The sequence below is a fragment of the Petromyzon marinus genome, chromosome 24, assembly GCF_048934315.1.
Source record: "Petromyzon marinus isolate PM22_M1 ecotype Great Lakes invasive population chromosome 24, UKy_Petmar_22M1.pri1.0, whole genome shotgun sequence".
Classification (NCBI taxonomy): Eukaryota; Metazoa; Chordata; class Hyperoartia; order Petromyzontiformes; family Petromyzontidae; genus Petromyzon; species Petromyzon marinus.
Window position 1 is genome coordinate 8121594 of NC_133690.1, and position 18935 is coordinate 8140528.

General features: G+C 47.1%; 1 protein-coding gene across 3 annotated transcripts in view; it reads right to left on the reverse strand.

Moving 5' to 3' along the window:
• USP47 (ubiquitin specific peptidase 47) overlaps positions 1-17439 on the reverse strand; it is a 91560-nt gene extending 74121 nt beyond the window's left edge. For 2 of the 3 annotated variants that reach the window (XM_032959850.2, XM_032959847.2), the window contains exon 1: positions 17240-17429. In XM_032959850.2, the coding sequence (XP_032815741.2) occupies positions 17240-17278 (39 nt within the window). In that variant the 5' untranslated portion in view covers positions 17279-17429. Of the gene's footprint in view, positions 1-17239 lie in introns of all 3 variants that reach the window. The other variant, XM_032959849.2, reaches the window with a different exon arrangement.
• Between the last annotated feature and the right edge of the window lie 1496 nt (positions 17440-18935).

Consider the following 18935-nt stretch of genomic DNA (forward strand, 5'->3'; position numbering starts at 1 on the left):
GATCCCTGCCAAGATTTTGTTGGAACACTGGGATGTTCGGCCAATACCAGTCGCACTGTGCAAATCGAATGCCAGATCCTTCTTGCTGCGAGGTACGTGTTACCATAAACACATATGACTTAGGCTGCATGAAAACAGGGAGGTGATATGTACGGATTTCTGCAGACAATTAAGCATGCACATTTTAAAGTTTGACAGAAAGTCCGAGTGTGAATAACGTACGTGGCTTTGCGCGTGCTAATGGGTCCGCGTTAGGTCTAGTATCTATTTGCAGCAGCATGCAATGTTGCATGGCCGTTTTCAAACTTGGTAGCGCAATTAAACAGCTTGTTTACCAAAAACATTATATAGACAGATGTCAGTGCATTTCACAACCGACCAAAGGTCATTTTGAGCCAATCACAAAAGCCTGGAGACCCAACTGTGGTTCAGTCAACCAGAAGACATCACAGGGATCAGGTAAGTTGATTCATGGCTAACCTGATCAAATGGGAAGTTCGGCGCGCCAGGTATCAGCGTGACATCACAGATTATGGCGATACCGTCACCGGGCATTGCTCCCATTGCATCTCACGTCCAGTGGCACACGTGGGAACAGAGGCGAGGACTTGTTCCCCAACTGTTGTCATGTCACGCGATTATAGTTGAACGATTGCACTGATCTGCAGCTTAAACAATTACTGAACAGGATAGTCTAGATCTACACTCGAGTCAAAACACTTGGGCTTTTGTGAGCAATGTGATTCGTAATCACTTTTTGGGCCAGATCGCTGTGCGATCATAAAGTCGTCACGTGCACTCACGTGGCCAATTTATTACCGCTTTAGCACCACCACCGGTGTGTTGGAGAACCATCTCACAACATTGCACAATTCTGGAAACTGCCCGATGATGCTGGTTGTAACCATCGGTGGGGAAACGTCGAATCCTAATGTCAAATGTTGCGAGACTGCTCTCCAAAACACAACGGTGCTGACAGCTTTATTATTTGCCTGTGTTGGGGTGGAGGAGGGATTCATGACACACATTTTTACTTCCGCAATCGATCCACACCGAAAATCAATTGTGAATCGTAATGAGAGTTTAACGATTTGGCAAAAAAATAGCATTCAGGCCAAAACTGAATATGAAATAGCATACACCGAGTAAAATATTGCTTGGGTCCCACGGCACAGAACTGTGGAAACGTCTCGCAATACTGGACGGGCCCAGCAGCACACGCGTACCTGCATGTACTCGCAACATTGCTTAGTCCCCTTGCCCTTTGAATGTGCCTATTTTTAGCCTGTGAAATCAGCAGTTAGATCTGGCTGAGTTATCGCAGACCGACAACGCTGACATCCAGACGCGCTGCGGCACAATCGAGAACTCCCGTTCAACCATCAGTGGCTGAATAATAACAATCATCGGCGACATCTCTCAGCAGTGCCAGCTCAGGGCGCTCGCACAGCATTAGCCCCCGTGAGCTGCTGCCCCAAGCCATCTCGTGTATCCACAAATAAACATGTGTACAAATCGTGATGGGGGGGGGGGGTGCACATGGATAATTTCCTTGACAAGTCTGCCTGGCAACGCATCGAAACGCCGCCCACCCCCCCCCCTCCTCGCATGGTGGGGGGGTGGGGGAGATGGGGTTTCACACAGGCCGAGCTAACTGCGAACCACGGGCTCGCGTTACGCACACACAAGCCACCTTGGAATCGACCCGTCGGGAGTGACTACGCATCGCCGCGAAATGGAGCGACCCGAATGAACGCGAGCACGATACACTTTCACCGCTGATAGAGGGCAGCAGCGGCGGTGAGGGGGGCACGGCTGCTCACCTCTTGCCGATTGGTGGCCCTCGGCCAGAGGTTGGAAAGGAGGGCCCAGTCTATCTTTAGTATGATGACTGTTGGCTTCACACACACACACAAAAGCTCACCAGGGGAGGGATGATGGACTGCGAGCAACCTACAGCAGCGAATTAAACCCACAAACCTCTTTAAGCCTCCGGCACTTTAACTACAGTGCTGTCAGCGTGAAACGTGACTGTTAGGTACGGTAATTACAGGGGTCGTGAATGTAGACCCAGGCAGAGAATAATGTGGGAGGAATTGAGTGGCAGAAGTGGGTACGTAAACTTATCAGCTCAGAAGAGGTTGTGGCAGGAAAGCGTTGTGAACAACAGGAGGACGAAGAGAAAGAGGTTGCGATTGATTCAGCACATGCAGGGTGTAGGGGTCCAGGAGGTAGCAAGGCAGGCACCCAAGCAGCACCCAGAGGTGAGCAACCAAGGGCATGACCCAAAGCCATCTGGTAGGATAGTGTACACGTTAACCTTGTGAATCAGGTGTCGACTATGCAACAGTTGTGAGATCTGAAAAAAGGAAGTCATGGGCCAAGTGAGGTGATGCCAAAAGCAATGGTCATGATGCACTTTGGCACCGTACGTAGCCAACCATGTGTATTGTAGAACTTATTTTGCACCTTACGTAGCCATCCATGCTCATTGGAGGTGCGGGGGAAGGACAGCAAACTAAACACAAAAAGCAAATTCTAAATAAATGAGTTTTCAATTTAGATTTTAAAGTGCATCGCTCAAGTGGCTTCCTAATGATGACCTCTTCATTGTGAATTGAGTCACACAACACCTCTAACAACACAAGTGCAAGCTTTGCTGTGACCTGGCATTGGTACGGTTAATCGCGCAAGTCGATTAATCGACTGATGATTGTTATTGGCTCCTGGTGTTTATGGCCGATTACTCGGCCTATTGTAAAAATGGTTGGCAACCCAAACATTTTGCCTCCTGAAGGCAGGAAACCTCCTACAAGCCACGCCCAACGTGACATGGCTAAACTGTGCTGATTATATCACTAAGCCCCGCCCATCACCTCTCCTCCAGCGGCACGTGGAACCGGAGGTGAGATTCTTAAAATATTTTTGTGTTATCCGATTCGTTGAGTAATCGAACCGATAATCAGTAGCGCGATCGATGAATTCATAACTCGTACAGTCCAGCTGTACTGTGATACCTTCGGACAGGGTTCAGCAACCAAAATTACTATTTACTATTTTTATTTTACCAGGTAAGGCCCACTAAGCTGTATAGCTTTTTCAGAAGCAACCTGGCCAGAAATGATAGCTCAACGAAGTGGCTTATCACGTGGAAATGCATAGTGGCCAAATACTCTAAAAGCACGTTTCTAAATGTGGAATGGAAAAACCAGGTGACCCGGGGAAAAATCCATACGACCACGGGGAGAGAGACATGCAATCTCCAAATATATAGGCGTCAGGGTCGGGATGGAACCCACGACCTCCTGCACACCAGGCGAGGGAGTTATCATCTCACGACTGAGGGGCACTCCACGGTGGCCAGATGTATTGTATCTCAATGTACAAGAAGAGCCATTTTATTCAAACTCGGCAAAAAAAAAAACCCTTAATATTGCAAGAGCCGCAATGCATTTGAATACGAGACGGTGGTCCATAATAAACAACGTCACGAAGCAGGCCCTTGAAGAGCCGCAGGATGCCGATCCCAGCCTGGGGACATGCTGCATCATGCGTGCTGTGGTGTCGTGGCAATCCTGGATTGTCGTCATATCAGGAAGTGCAGGCTCCTGCCTGGCTACATGTTACACTATTCAGAGCGCGACATATTTCATCTCGCTTCATCACGGCTGTAAACAAAATATGCGCAAGCCGAGATAAGGGAACCGGGTACCAATACCTGGACCCTAAAATCTCTCTTTATCTCTTTCAAGCGTAATGCCAAAAGGGACGACCACGGCTGAGAACATAGTACTCTTACAACAATTTTCATCGTAGAAAAAATTTGGAACCTTTTCAGTGTTGACCAAGTTGTAATTATTTATCCAGAAAAAGCCTCATTGGGCCTTAAGACTCTTCAAGACGGGTCCTGCATGAGAATATTTCACCAAATCCTTATCGCGTACGGGTCTCTTTTTGCATACGGGAGGAAACTGGTAACCAGAGAAGGCCCACAGACACCAAAACAGGTTTACAAGGCGAGCTGTTGCACTGCCATCTCTTGACCACGACGTCGTGCAGCCCAGCGGGTTTGGGAGTTTTACGAATCAATGCAATCCACCAACCTTTTGCCTCCAAAGCAACCGGACCCACAGGCATCCGCCGGTTCAAATCATCATTGGTCCATCTGGTGTTCGCACCGTTGTTATAAAGCAAGGGCATCTTTGAAGACGCTGTTACGCAGGCATAAGTATGCAGTAATGTTAGCCATATCCAGGGCCATTATCGATGCGTCTTCTCACATAAGGACATTGTGGGTAATTTTTTTCATACTGAAGCAGACGAAGCAAATTCATAGTTAATACACCCATAGTATTAATAGCAATAACTCCATCTTGTGAAACGCAGTTTCTGATAATTCTCCAAGAGAACTCACGAAAAAAGACACAAATTCAGGAATTAAGGAAAGCGGCGAGCCGGCCCCCTTACAATTGCCCAAGGTCTGCAGTCCTCTGCATGTTTTTAGCAGATTAATGTTTGTTTTACATGTGGAAGGAAATTGAATCGTACAAGAGGCAAACCAACATATGAGAGGTATTACAACAATATCCCATGCAGATGGAACGGGTGGAGTCCACACTTACTGTACTGCCTTGTGGCAGGCGAAGGTATGGTGCCTCGACACCCATGGGAAGGAGTTTTAAAACTTTTGGCTGATCCACCAACCGTCGCCTGCAACAAGAGGCAACGGGGGCTACCACTCGGTCGCATCAAATAACGGGCCAGAATAAGTCTGAACAAAGGGGACAGAAAATGCAGACGATTAAAACCAGGTAAAGATTGATTCATTCTTGAATGCACTTGCGACCCTGAAACATGACAACGAATCGAACTGTGGGAGGGATGGATTGTTACTTATCTAACACACATGGTATAGAAAAACACACGCACTATAAAGACCGCCCCCCACCCCCCCCCCATATAGACTTCACCGACTATCGGGGTAAGTGCTGTTAAGTCAGCACCTATGAAGGCCAGCATGGCACACGAGGGTGTGGGTGGCCAACACCATGCTCGGCCGCATTTGCCTCCTCAGTTGCGATGTTTATGCACCGCATCAGGGTCCTCATTTAAGGCTGTGTTGACCTTGGGGGGGGGGGGGTCCAGGACCAGTTAAAATATTCGCCACTGTTATTGGCCGTGAGCGCAGTGCGCGAACCCCAACACTACCGCTCCAGATACACACCACACACACACACTCAGTAAAACACCCTGGGGGGGGCCAGCTGGAATCAGAAAGGGGGAGAGGAGTGCTGGTTCCGGCGGGTGGTGATCTTGAGAGTAGAGCCAATTGCCATTACAATTAAAACCAACGTGAAGAGCATAACAACAATCCCTGTGCGCTGTACACTATATGTGCACCTATGTAATGCATGTAATGAGGTTGTGTATTGTGTAGAGTCTTAAACAAATTCTTGCTCACGGCATACAGTATCTGTGTACCGTGCAGTACAGAATGTCAATGCCCCCCCCCGGCCCATGCAACACCCACCCTCCCCCATTCCCCCATCTCGGCCATCCCCCACCACTAACGTATTACCCTAAGTACATTTAATACACTTTAACTACATGCATTACAAGTCATACATTATTCAACGTGCTCTAGTGCATGTTATCACGCATGTTATATTACAGTGTGCTCTAGACTACATAGTATGCAAATTACGTAATTTACCATATGATTGTATTTGTTTTAGCATTTTGTCTTTTTGTATTTATTTGCCGTCCTGGGACAGATGAATACCAGGCTTCTTACTGTTGTCTGGATATCAGCTCTCTTCAATCTCTCCACCCGACAGAATAAAAGGTGAAGTGGTGGCGAGATGTTAACTACCTCGCCTGGTATACAGGAGGTCTTGAGTTTGATCCTGACCCTGACAACTTCTGTATACTTGGAGTTTCCATGTCGCTCTCCTCCCCTGGTCGCGTGGATTTTTCTCCAGGTCCTCCGGCTTTTGTCTCCACAACCGGAATCAACGTGCGTATAGAGGATTTGGCTGCTATAAATGTCCACATGATAAGCCACCTGCACCGCCGATTAGCGCGGTTTGGCAATGTATGGTGCGAAAGAAGTTCAACATACATAAATATATTCATTGGGCTATCATTTGTGGCCATGTTGCTTTTGAAAAAAGCTATATAGTGCAATGGGCTATATAGCTGGTAATATACAACATAGTTTAGTTTAGATCTGGTGTAAAAAACGGGTTCACCACAGTTAGTGGATAGGCAGGGCGCCTGTGTGTTGGGGGTAAAGTGAGAACTCATTTATTGAGAACTGCTCTGTGTTTAGTTTGATGTCCTTCCCCGCACCTCCGATTAGCACGATTGGCTGCGTACGGTGTGAAAGAAGTTTAAAAAAACATACATAAAATGTGGTTATAAGCTCGCACTCATTACGCACAAAGTGCTTGCCACAAATGAACCACAATACCTTGCTGATCTCAAGGAACATAAACCACCATCACACAAACTCCGGTCATCCTCAAAAAGCAGCGCCTTTTGGCTAGTCATCGAACAAAGACGGTCAGCGCATCGCGCGCTTTCAGATGCGCTTCTGCAGCCGTCTGGAACGTTCTTCCTTCCAATATTAGGAAGCCACTGGAGCTATGCACTTCTAAATTCTTTAAAACTGCTTTTTGTGTTTCATTTGTAGTCCTTCCTCCGCACTTTCAATTAGCGCAGTTGGTTACATACAGTGTGAAAGAAGTTAAAAATATATAGTCATTCCACCAATTCCATGTCTGCCCAGTGTGGAAGAACAGCTAAAAGCCGTATAGAGAGCTCGCTCCATTGGAGGCCCCCTCTGCCAGCAGTGGCATGAACAAACATTGCAGGGCTGAGCCTTTACCTTCACGTGCAAATAGCATCACATACGGGATAACACATGTACACATCAAGCGGCTACCACTGGCCGTGGTGCGTACAAAGCACACGCACAGACCATTATCACTACTTCTGTCTGTAGCATTGCCCTAAGTCAGACTGACTTACAGGAGACTGTACAAACTGCACTATGTGCAAACACAAATGTACATTCCTAGATACTCGTATTATTATATTTGTTTACACCAAAAAGCCTAAGTCATAGGACTCATTTTCAAGAGGGTCCTGGCACGTGTCCGCAGTCTGGGACGATGATCGGTACACGTATGATCCCACTTCTGTAATTTACTCAGTGCGAGAGGTTCGTGTCTGATCGAACCCGATCGCGTTGGATCTGATCAGACACCATTCCGATTCAAGCAGATCCAATCCGCATTGTCACATCCAGAGAGCCAGCGGGCACAATCTGGAAACCCATCAACAGGCCACGACTGAGTAGGACTTCTGCGTTGCACGAGTGTTCGTTTGTTCTTCAAGTAAAACAAACCTACAGGAAGTGACAAATTAAAATGTTGCGTCTAGGCACACTTAAGGGCGTGGTGGAGCATGCCTGTAACACAGAACTTTGGGATCAACGGTTGGCAGATTACAGATTTGTGAAACTGCCAAACTGGGTTTGCGACGTGGCATAAGAGATGACAGTACAGCAAATGGAGTCTCGAATTCTTTGCGCGGCTTCAATTGTTATCCCTACGCATGCAAGGGCTGTCTCCTGGAAATCAGATTTCCTTTGCCATGTGACACACTCAAAATTGGAGTGGGCCAAATATCCCAAGTGCAGACATCGTTCAAAATAATCTTCAGACTCGGTGAGGATTGAATGAACAATAAATACTTGACCGTTCCTATTATCGTTGATACTGTATTACCAAATAGTGCCACACGCCCTGTTACATAATGGTTTATGCGCCCCCTGTTGGCGACAAGCGGGAGTGGTGGCACAGTGGCTGGTCCATTGTCCTATGATCCAAAAGTGACATCTCAGTCAATGCTGAGCACCCCCCCATTCACCAAAGCAGCACTGACCGGTGAAGTATGGTCAAACACCTGCCATGACCGACATGGCATGGAGAGGCCTTTCATCCAGCCGCGGAACAATTATAATAACAAGGACTGCACGTGTGTGACAAACGTACCTGGGGTTCAAGATTCAGATGGGGAAAATACACGAGTACGTTTAGACAAAAACAAACCAGTTGACGCATTCATGGCATTAATATTTATTTATTAAAAGTGAATACTTTAATAACCGACTATAAACAATATACAAGCTCTATAATTAAAATAGACCTCCCAAGCCAGCCATGAACAGTCTGCAGCTATGGTTTACATAATGAATGCATGCTAAGCGATGGGCCCCCCCCCCCCGCCCCCCATAGGAACACCCGGCGTAAACAGTTTGCATCTGTTGAGTGGCCCTTTTGAACGAGTAGACATCAAATGAGAATATTCAAATCCCATTGCCCCAAGCCCGAAAACAAGGCACCAAGCAACAACTGTGTTATTAGCATTCTCAAAATACATATTACATCACCCTAGCGGACACGAGCGCCCCCCAATTTCTGAGAGGTTAGCACCGCGGTTACAGCACTTTGTCCCTATCAAATCCCAGCTGAAGGTCGACTCTGCTCATCATTCCTCTGTGGTTGGTAGAGGACCACTTTGTGCTAAATCAGTAGTCATGTTACAGAGAGAGCTGGCACTGTCATGGGAATGCTGAATTTCGAGTACACACAAAGGTCAACCAAAAGATGGGCACTGTTATGCATTTGAGAATGTAAACTCCTGTAGCTGATATTTTCCCCTTGTACTGTACGGATGGAAATGACGAACCAATGGGGAAAACCTACAGGGTTGTCACACCGGCTCCTGGGCACATGATTTTGACTTTAGTATTTAGAATGAACATTGAAAATTAGCTTTTAGAAAGTATTGTAACACCGCAGAATCTTTCACAAATAAAACTAATTCACCTTTTGGTTAATCTCGCTCTAAAAATGTAATGCGGCAACAACATCACTGGCGAGGACACTGGGGCTGGGGACCCAAGGCTGCCGGGGTCAATGAGACCGTGACGGTGGGTGAACAGCGCTAGGCCCAGCCACTTGGCCACTGTGTGCCCACCCATCAGCCAGGGGGCAGCACCACACAATTCGGTCCATTTTTGAATTCATGGTCAACTCCACGAGAGTGGCTGGGCAGCCTCACAGCCCAGAGACGATATCTCGACAGGCCCATCGGATAATTTGATGCCAAACTACGATTTGGTGACTTAAAGCTTTCGTGACTGCAGGAATTCATATTCTTTGGGTCTTTCGGTAAAGTCACGCAGATAGGTTGAAAGAAAATAACAAAAAAAATATCTACGTGACTTTACCGAAAGACCCAAAGAACACGATTTGGTGCCAACATTTTCAAAGTAGGAGGATGGGCCCCGGTGCCAATACTGCGGCTGCCAACAGCAAACTGTAAAAAGTCATGATAGAGCAGTCTTGCCACACATGTGCCGCGGCTCATGCCTGCAATTACTGTTAGCCAAGGGCCTTACAGAAATTGCATGCCAAGGCAGGGATCTGCACCCGCAGCGCAGCGCTAGCATCATTCTCCCACCCTAAATGGTCAGGTGCATGGGTTAGGTAGGGAGCTGGAATGAACACCCCTGGAAAAATGATGGGGAAACGGTCTGGGAGGGTGCCAAATCTGTACGGCAAGGCCTCATGATCATTGTTATATATTACTTGACATCGCAGCTCACTCGAGTGGGTTCTGAAACATCAATGGAACGAATAAGCACAACTGACCAGAGCACTGCATCACAAATGAACTTGGAATCACAAATTTTCTAAGTATTCCAGTAACATTGTATACACTGGCGTGTATAGCATACCAATATGAAGGACATGTCGGACACGCATCTGTGACAGGAGTTTTGATTTGTCTTTAAGCACGAATTGATACTGTTTACAGTACATTTTTGGCATTGGTTTTCACGTACATAATTTGTTTATTTTTTCTCTTGTTGGGGTGCAATTGCCCAACCCTGCAATGTAACCTCACTAGCGCCACTGCCGATGATCTTGCGCCATAGTCGTCCTCGTCGTTCTATGGGGCCCTCAGCAGCTGACATAACCAGGTCTGAAGTCATATTCTGACACCGTGGCATGCTGACATGTTGGTGAGCAGCTCGTAGCGCAGTTGCAGGGTGAGCAAGTGCCCTGCGGGTCGTTATCGTATGGCAATTAATATTCAATAAGTTAAAGAAAAAATCGTGAGATCTTGGTGGCAATCGGCCCGAGGAGATGGCGTTCATCTTGTGGAATGGCGACAGGCAAGTGACACGGGGAAGAAACTAGAAAAAAACGCATTCAAGCAAGGGGTACCACGTTCCGAATGCGATTTCATTTATATTTGAAGCAATGCCCAAGCTGAAATGTAATACATACAAAAAAAAAACATTTATAATACAAGTGCACTCCAATCAGAAACTTTAATAATTGTGCACCCTTTTTATTGTTGAGTTGTAAACACCTAAATGGGCTTGGTGTTAATGGTGTATAGGCGTTCTCCAGTTTACAACGGTCCGATTTATGAGCATCCACATTTTACGACGTTTATATAACGCCACCATGGATCGATACACGACGCAGAAACTTGATTTACGACACATTTTCTGACAATGACTCCGAACACATCAGTGTGGTTTTCTGATGAGACTTGGCGTGGAGCTTTTGTTATTCTCAAGTGCGGTTGTGGATTTTTAACTATTAAACACCATTAAATACGGCCGATAAAAAGGAGGGAAAAACCACATCCGGCAAGCGATGTTTCTGCTACCTAGGTAAAGTAGGATCCCATTTATGATGATCCCATTTATGATGATCCCATTTATGATGATCCCATTTACGACGACGGGGATATGCATCGCGTCGTAAAAAGCGGGGATCGCCTGTATACAGACCATAACATTTGCAATCGTTATTTAGCTATTAATTCATATTTAATTACTTGTAGTATGCAGGACATCCCTGTTGACCAGAAAGGCTCTTCCAACAATTAGTCCAACTTTGAAGTTTTACTGCACATATAGTTTTTTTACAAATAGTAATAAATTCTCACACGCACACTTCAACGCATGGACTGGGAAAGTATATATTTTCAACTAAAAAACATTTCAACTATTAAACAATTTTTCTTTTACCAGGTAAACCCCACTAACCTATAGAGTTATTTTTCAGAAGCAACCTGGCCACAAATGACAGCTCAACGAAGTGGCTTATTATGTGGAAATGTATAGCAGCCACATGCTCTAAAACGCACGTCGATTCTAAATGTGGAGGGAAAAACCAGAGGACCCGGAGAAGAATCCAAGCGACCACGGGGAGAACAGGCAAAACTCCAAATATACAGGAGTCAGGGTTGATATCAAAACCCACGACCTCATATATACCGGGCAAGAGAGATAACATCTTGCCACCGGGACAGCCCAGCGGCAATTGACGGACCGACACACAGCTGCACGCTCGCCGAATAGTTTTGGGACACACGATGGAAGAGAAGGATTTCGACTGTCACAACTGCTGGATCCTTAATTCAGCAGAAATGTCACTCCAATCAAAAATGGTTTTCCTGATAAATGTATCGGGGGTCCGGGCCTATAGCGCTGTCAACAACTCTTTAATTAGGCTGGGGATCTCAGTCACATAGGCTTCATTTATAGAGCATAGACCGCCCCCACTCTCGCCCTCCAATCATTGACTGGTGCCCGATTCCACCCAGGGTTGTTGCTATTCCAGGAAAACGATTCTGAAGTTTTATTGACAGCAACGATTTGTTGCACGATTCTCGAAAAAATATGCCGACCGAATGAATGCTGCTGGGAGGGTTAGGCTTTAAAAGATCGGGGTGCTAATCACCGCTTACTTAAAGTTTCACAAGTAATGTAATCCTGTATACATTGGCACTATACGTGAATTCATACAATTATTACAGGCACAATATTCTTTTCAAATGGATATCAGCAGGCACAATGTCAAGTCGCTTCTTATGCTCATGATGGATATGTTGAATGATGCTCGTGAGAATTAACCGTTAACAATTTAAGCACATTATGCGTTAATTATGTGCCGCTACAGTATATAAGCGCTACGCACCTACACATTTAGCGTCATTTAAACCTTAGCAACATGGCCCTGTGTGCTATGATTATAGGCTTTGTAACGCGAGCCGTATGCATTGGCGGCTGCCCTCACATTAGCACCGCCCCTCCCCCTTTTGTTTTTGGAATCGTTCATTAATGTTTCAGAAAAAAATGTAAGGACAGTAATCATAAAAGGTTTTCATCAAGCACACACTAAGTAACAGTAATCTGATTATGCACTGAAAACTGCTGAGCAAATATGAGATTAGGGGCACCTCCGCTTCTGGTAAATCGCATTACAGTAACATGTTATTCTCCAACTCTGGAAATAAATGACATTACGTCGTCCCAGAATATACAGCTGGTCCAATCTATCATAACACGGCACACGACTGACAATCTACGGTTAGGCAACACGACACCCTCAATACACCAAGACCGTACACAACACCTCCCAAGGCTACATGAAGCACCCACAATCCAGCACAACCCCGCTAAGGCGACGTCTGATAAAACTGCGTAGCGATTTGCTGTACTGCGCTGCCGTCGAATGGACCCACGTGTGCGCTTAGCGGGCTCTTGCCTAACATTACTTGAGCAACCCCAGCATCCAACTCGGCAGATTAAATGAGTCCAGGGTTTGCCTGCACAAAACAACCACATCTTACTGGAAGTCGCTGGGTCACGGTTGGCCACAATGAAATGACGGACGTGAATGTAATTCGTGCGTTTGGAGACGAGCCATTTTCTGCCCATCTACATACCGAATTAAAGTTAATACCTGCATGGATAACTAGGCGTGGAATTATACGAAGATTGATCGATTCATAGAATTTCTTGAACCTACAACACGCATAGAAAGAAGCGATGAATGTGCATTCGTAAGATTAATGTACAGCAATGGTTACACGTCACCCCTGCAACCACGAGAGGCGCTGACATCCACCAAAATATATGGAGAGAACAATCTTGAATCAAATCCTAAATCTGTTGTGACAATTCATCACATCACCCGGTTGGTGGGGGAGGGTGGGGTTGGGGAGCGGGCGAGAATCATTCCACCCATTCGGAGATGATTGTGTATATTTGGGGAGGGGGGAAATTGTAATACAACTTGAGCGGCATTTACGTGGAAAGGGCGCGGATTAAGAAGGCTGGAGAGAACGAGGAAAATTTCGCATCTTGAGGAAACGTCCCTGGCGATGCAGACAGGTATGGTTCGTTTTCCCGTCTAAAAATTTAAACTATCATGCACCGTTCATCCAACACGTGAATTAGGACTATGTGTGTGCGCGTGTGTTTATGGTGGTAATTACACGCGATTGATTGTGACGACATACCGTGCGTTTGGCCGGTCAAGTGGGGAAGGAGGTTATGGCGAGAGGAGTAAGTGGCAGTAAAAGTGTTTGATTTGTGAGGTTGTGCGCATCGTTGTTGTAGCCAGCGAGTGGTTTATGATACCAACTGGGGTGCATTTGTACATTAGCATTTCACAGCGGCCGGCTGCTGCTCGTGCTTTTTAACTTCGGAGTATTAAGGGAAGCCTAAAAAAATATATTAGGTTCGACATACAAATCAAAAACCCACGACCTTTATGAATTACTCTGCCCGATAACACAAAAAAACAAATACAAGTCTACTGTGTGGGGCAATGGACTCCTGATCGGAAGGTTGAACAACCCAACTGTTGGGGCTACTTGTACATTGACGTCTAGCTCTTGCTACATATTGCCATACACAAGAACAAAACGTAAATACTATTCCTTGTTAAGGCAGTGCTCACTAAGGTGGTGTTTTTTTTAAATAATTTGTGCTTGCACAACCCTGTCAAGCACCTGGCCAGTGCGACGGAGAACCTGGGTCCTAACCCAGGTCCTAACCCTGAGTTCTAATCCAGGTCCTAACCCTGGGTTCCAACCCAGGTCCTAACCCTGGGTACTAACCCAGGCAACCGACCATTCCCAAAGCTGGTCTCTCAAGTGTACTTTGTTTATGGTCTCAGCTTTGTCATCAATAAACTGTTCAACAAAACCACTAAGTTAATATATTGGTCTATAATCTATTGTTGTGTGTTGCAATATATTCAGGTCTGCTTGCCAGAAGAAGGCTTCAGGAGAGAGTTCATATAGTTTTGCTATTCCTCTGTTCAAGGAGCGCAGACTACAGTGGTTTACTCTCTGGCCCATTGGTCCCTTAATCCAGAACTTGCCGGCTCTGAAGACTAGAAAGAGAAAAAAAAACCCTCTCATTTGATTACCAAGTGTTGAACACCTTCTACAGCAGTGCATGTAAGAGCCACAGCACCAAGTGTGGATGAGAGGGGGTTTAAGAGACTTCAAAGGTAGGCCACGCCACTTCACCTCCTCAACGCCGCTCTATAATGCGGGGGTGACACACGGGAGTTATGAATGAATAATGTGCTCAACCATGAATGAATGGGCACTTTTAAAAATATAACTTGAAACGAATCTCTCGTTTCAATTGAGGCATGATGTGGCCATGTTTTGAACCGAGACATATTTCAAAGCATTGATCTTCAAACATTTTTGTTGTTGCTTAAATAATTGTTACGAATGCGCATGACTGACTGCTGAAGCAAATAATGGCAGAACATAATGCTTAAAAACCCCACAGACTGATGGGATTACGATGTTATTGTATTGCCATGTGCACAAATACACTTCCCTGTTAATGAGCATTATTATAGTATCAACCTTACTACATCTTGCTGACGCTCGCGTGGGTGACAATGCACTTCCAAGAGTACATTTAACCGAGACGTCGTGTTTAGCTGTCACATTATCATTCTTAGAGAGCCCGGTGATGTGTGTGCTGCTGCTGGGGGGGGCGGTATCTATCTCCATAATGACGCCCGTAGGCTCAGGGCAGTTGAATCGTTCATGTGGTTGATGCGAGAGAGAGTAAAACAAAACGAGAAGAGAGCAGGTGCCGCGTGATGAGCGAGCGGTCACGACCAATCGCAGGCTGAGGTCTCCAGTTCGTGGGATTACCACAATTGTGTGCACGGTCGCTGCCCAATCAGCCCAGGACTAAGCTGTAAATTCATTGACCCCCTTTTTTTTACACGCCACACAATTACTGTCGACGATGCACTGCGGCCCAATGCCGTCACGTTCACGTCCCGCTGGATTGCCCGTCAACTTTTGTTCTTACACGAACCGCAGGTGTACGAAGATCTCAAATGACTGCGGGTATCAAGGGGTGTAAAAGACAGACCGGGGGATTTGGGTCACACCCCATCTGGAACATGACGGCAGGTACAGAACGCAGGGGTAGGCATTGACGACAAGCCTACAGAACACATAGGGAACAGAACACAACTGGAACATGACCGCAGGTACAGAACACAGGGGTGGGCATAGACAAGCCTATAGAACACATAGGGAACAGAACACAACTGGAACATGACCGTACGTACAGAACACAGGGGTGGGCATAGACAAGCCTACAGAACACATAGGGAACAGAACACAACTGGAACATGACCGCAGGTACAGAACACAGGGGTGGGTATAGAAGACAAGCCTACAGAACACATAGGGAACAGAACACAACTGGAACATGACCGCAGGTACAGAACACAGGGGTGGGCATAGAAGACAAACCTACAGAACACATAGGGAGCAGAACACATCTGGAACATGACCGCAGTTACAGAACACAGGGGTGGGCATAGACAAGCCTACAGGCCACATAGGGAACAGAACAAATGGAACATGACCACAGGTACAGAACACAGGGGTAGGCATAGAAGACAAGCCTACAGAACACATAGGGAACAGAACACAACTGGAACATGACCGTACGTACAGAACACAGGGGTGGGCAAGGACGACAAGCCTACAAGACACATAGGGAACAGAACACAACTGGAACATGACCGCAGGTACAGAACACAGGGGTAGGCATAGACGACAAGCCTACAGGACACATAGGGAACAGAACACAACTGGAACATGACCGCAGGTACAGAACACAGGGGTGGGCATAGAAGACAATCCTACAGAACACGTAGGGAACAGAACACAACTGGAACATGACCGCAGGTACAGAACACAGGCGTGGGCATAGAAGACAAGCCTACAGGACACATAGGGAACAGAACACAACTGGAACATGACCGCAGGTACAGAACACAGGGGTGGGCAAGGACGACAAGCCTACAGGACACATAGGGAACAGAACACAACTGGAACATGACCGCAGGTACAGAACACAGGGGTGTGCAAGGACGACAAGCCTACAGGACACATAGGGAACAGAACACAACACATACAAAACAGACACCATAGACTAGGGGGAACAGAACACAGAGGGGACGGAGAGGGGACGAAACACATGCGGGGGGAGGGGGGAAGCAGAGGGTAACAGTACAAGGAGGGTAACAGTACAAAGAGGGTAACAGTACAAAGAGGGTAACAGCACAAAGAGGGTAACAGCACAAAGAGGGTAACAGCACAAAGAGGGTAACAGCACAAAGAGGGTAACAGTACAAAGAGGGTAACAGCACAAAGAGGGTAACAGCACAAAGAGGGTAACAGTACAAAGAGGGTAACAGCACAAAGAGGGTAACAGCACAAAGAGGGTAACAGTACAAAGAGGGTAACAGCACAAAGAGGGTAACAGTACAAAGAGGGGAACAGTACAAAGAGGGTAACAGCACAAAGAGGGTAACAGTACAAAGAGGGTAACAGTACAAAGAGGGTAACAGCACAAGGAGGGTAACAGTACAAAGAGGGTAACAGTACAAAGAGGGTAACAGCACAAAGAGGGTAACAGTACAAAGAGGGTAACAGCACAAAGAGGGTAACAGCACAAAGAGGGTAACGGCACAAAGAGGGTAACAGCACAAAGAGGGTAACAGTACAAAGAGGGTAACAGCACAAAGAGGGTAACAGCACAAAGAGGGTAACAGTACAAAGAGGGTAACAGCACAAAGAGGGTAACAGCACAAAGAGGGTAACAGCACAAAGAGGGTAACGGCACAAAGAAGGAACCGAGGGCACAGAATACACAGGGAGAAGAGAACACCGAGGGGACTAGACAAAGGGGAACACGGGGTTCACAGAGCGAACCGAGGGAACAGAACACTGGGGGTGTGGGGTGGTGGTGGTGACAGTAGAGAGAGAGAGAGGGGGGGGGAAGAGAAGTCGGGACCTGCTTAGGCACCAGCTGGTTTTCCTCGCCCAGAGACATGGTTCCTCGGTGGCTCGCTGCTGGCTGCCTGGCTTGCTGCCTGCCGCCGGCGCTGTGGCTGCGTAGCGGTCGAGCGAGCGGTCGAGGGAGCAGCTCCCACAGCTGATCGCCGCCTCCGCCGCCTCCTCCTCCTCCTCAGGGCCACATCGCGGATGCCTCTGCCCCCCCGCCACAAGCCGCCAAGATGGAGGAGCAGATCTCGCGAGACTTAGAGGGGGGGGGCGGCAAGGTGTGGGGGGGGGAGGAGGAACCCGCGAGAGTTCCGCGCCCCGTGTTCACCACGCCCCCTCTTCCTACGCGCGTCACTGCCCACGCCCACCCCCCTCACCCCTCCCCCACGCGCAACGCGACACCACGTGCGGCTGGGGTCCTGACGTCATCGCGTAGGAACTCGGCGCCGAGCGCTAGACGTCACGCGTCGTGGTTGTATCCAGAGCGTGCGCGGTGACGTCATTTATTTATAGTGGAAGAATTCGATGAGCTATGATTGCTCTTTTTTTTTACAGATCTCCAGTGCTGTAGATGCGAGCACTTGATACGGGACGTCACCACGCCATCCCCCGTCAATGTCATGACGTAAATTACGTCAAGTGCTAATCATCTGAAAACGTCCCAGACGTCATCGCGTTCAATGTACTGTACATTGCGTCTGGGCTTGCGTCACGAGTTCATCACGTCGCCCGTGAGCGTCTACGTAAATTCGAACGTTTAGTGCGTCGTGACGTCAGAACGTCGCGTTTTACATTATCGCGTCTCATGCGTCATGCATGGCTTGCGTTGTGACGTCATTTTCGCTTCGAACGACGTTGGGGTTTCGGCGCAGCGTGGAGACGGCAGCTCGCAAGTGCTACGCAAGAAGGGCCATTGCCCGAAACGTCGAGTACTACGTATTATTTTCCTATAATGCCACAGTGTGTTACTGACGAATGTGTTTGTTAATTGTGTAACGTCAAGACTGACAGTCGTGTATGTTTGAACCCAAATGGATAACGTAACAATAAACCATAGACTGCTCCAACAATTGCAACAATCGGAGACGTGCTTACTTGCACTCTTAGAGTAGCTTCCTATTTATTCTCTCAACTTCATACGGAGCTCTCAACAACCCGGTCACTCCTTCTCCTCTTCAGGCTTCACGCCAGCTGCCATTTCACTCCTTTCTATCTGCCTGATATTCAACTCCCTCGCCTGGTACAAAGGAGGCAGACACGTGCGGTCAGGGGAAGGCAGAGCCTCACCCGTCACACTCCATAAGAAAATAGCTGCTACGAAAAGAAAAAAAGAATCAAAGAAATAATAATTTTCCACTGATCTGTGTTATCAATGTCATTTCTGTACGATTCCAATCATTTTTAGAGTCAAAATCGTCAAATTTGCGGAGCTCCGCTGCAAATTCAGGGAGAGACGAGAGGTGAGGCAGCGACGAGCTCAGCCTCCCCTCTGATTGCGCAACCCCTCAGTAACTGGATGGAGCGCGGGCAATAAGCGCGTGCCTGTTACTATCTCAGTGTGTCACCAATGTAATGTTTGTAGACCCCTTCATTTCATGTCCTCGCCTTCCATACTCCAGGTAACTTATTTCACGTGTGTGTATAAAGATATTTAGGCTCGCTGGTCTCGTCATGAAACGGCAATGAAAAAGCACCATGGGAGGCAG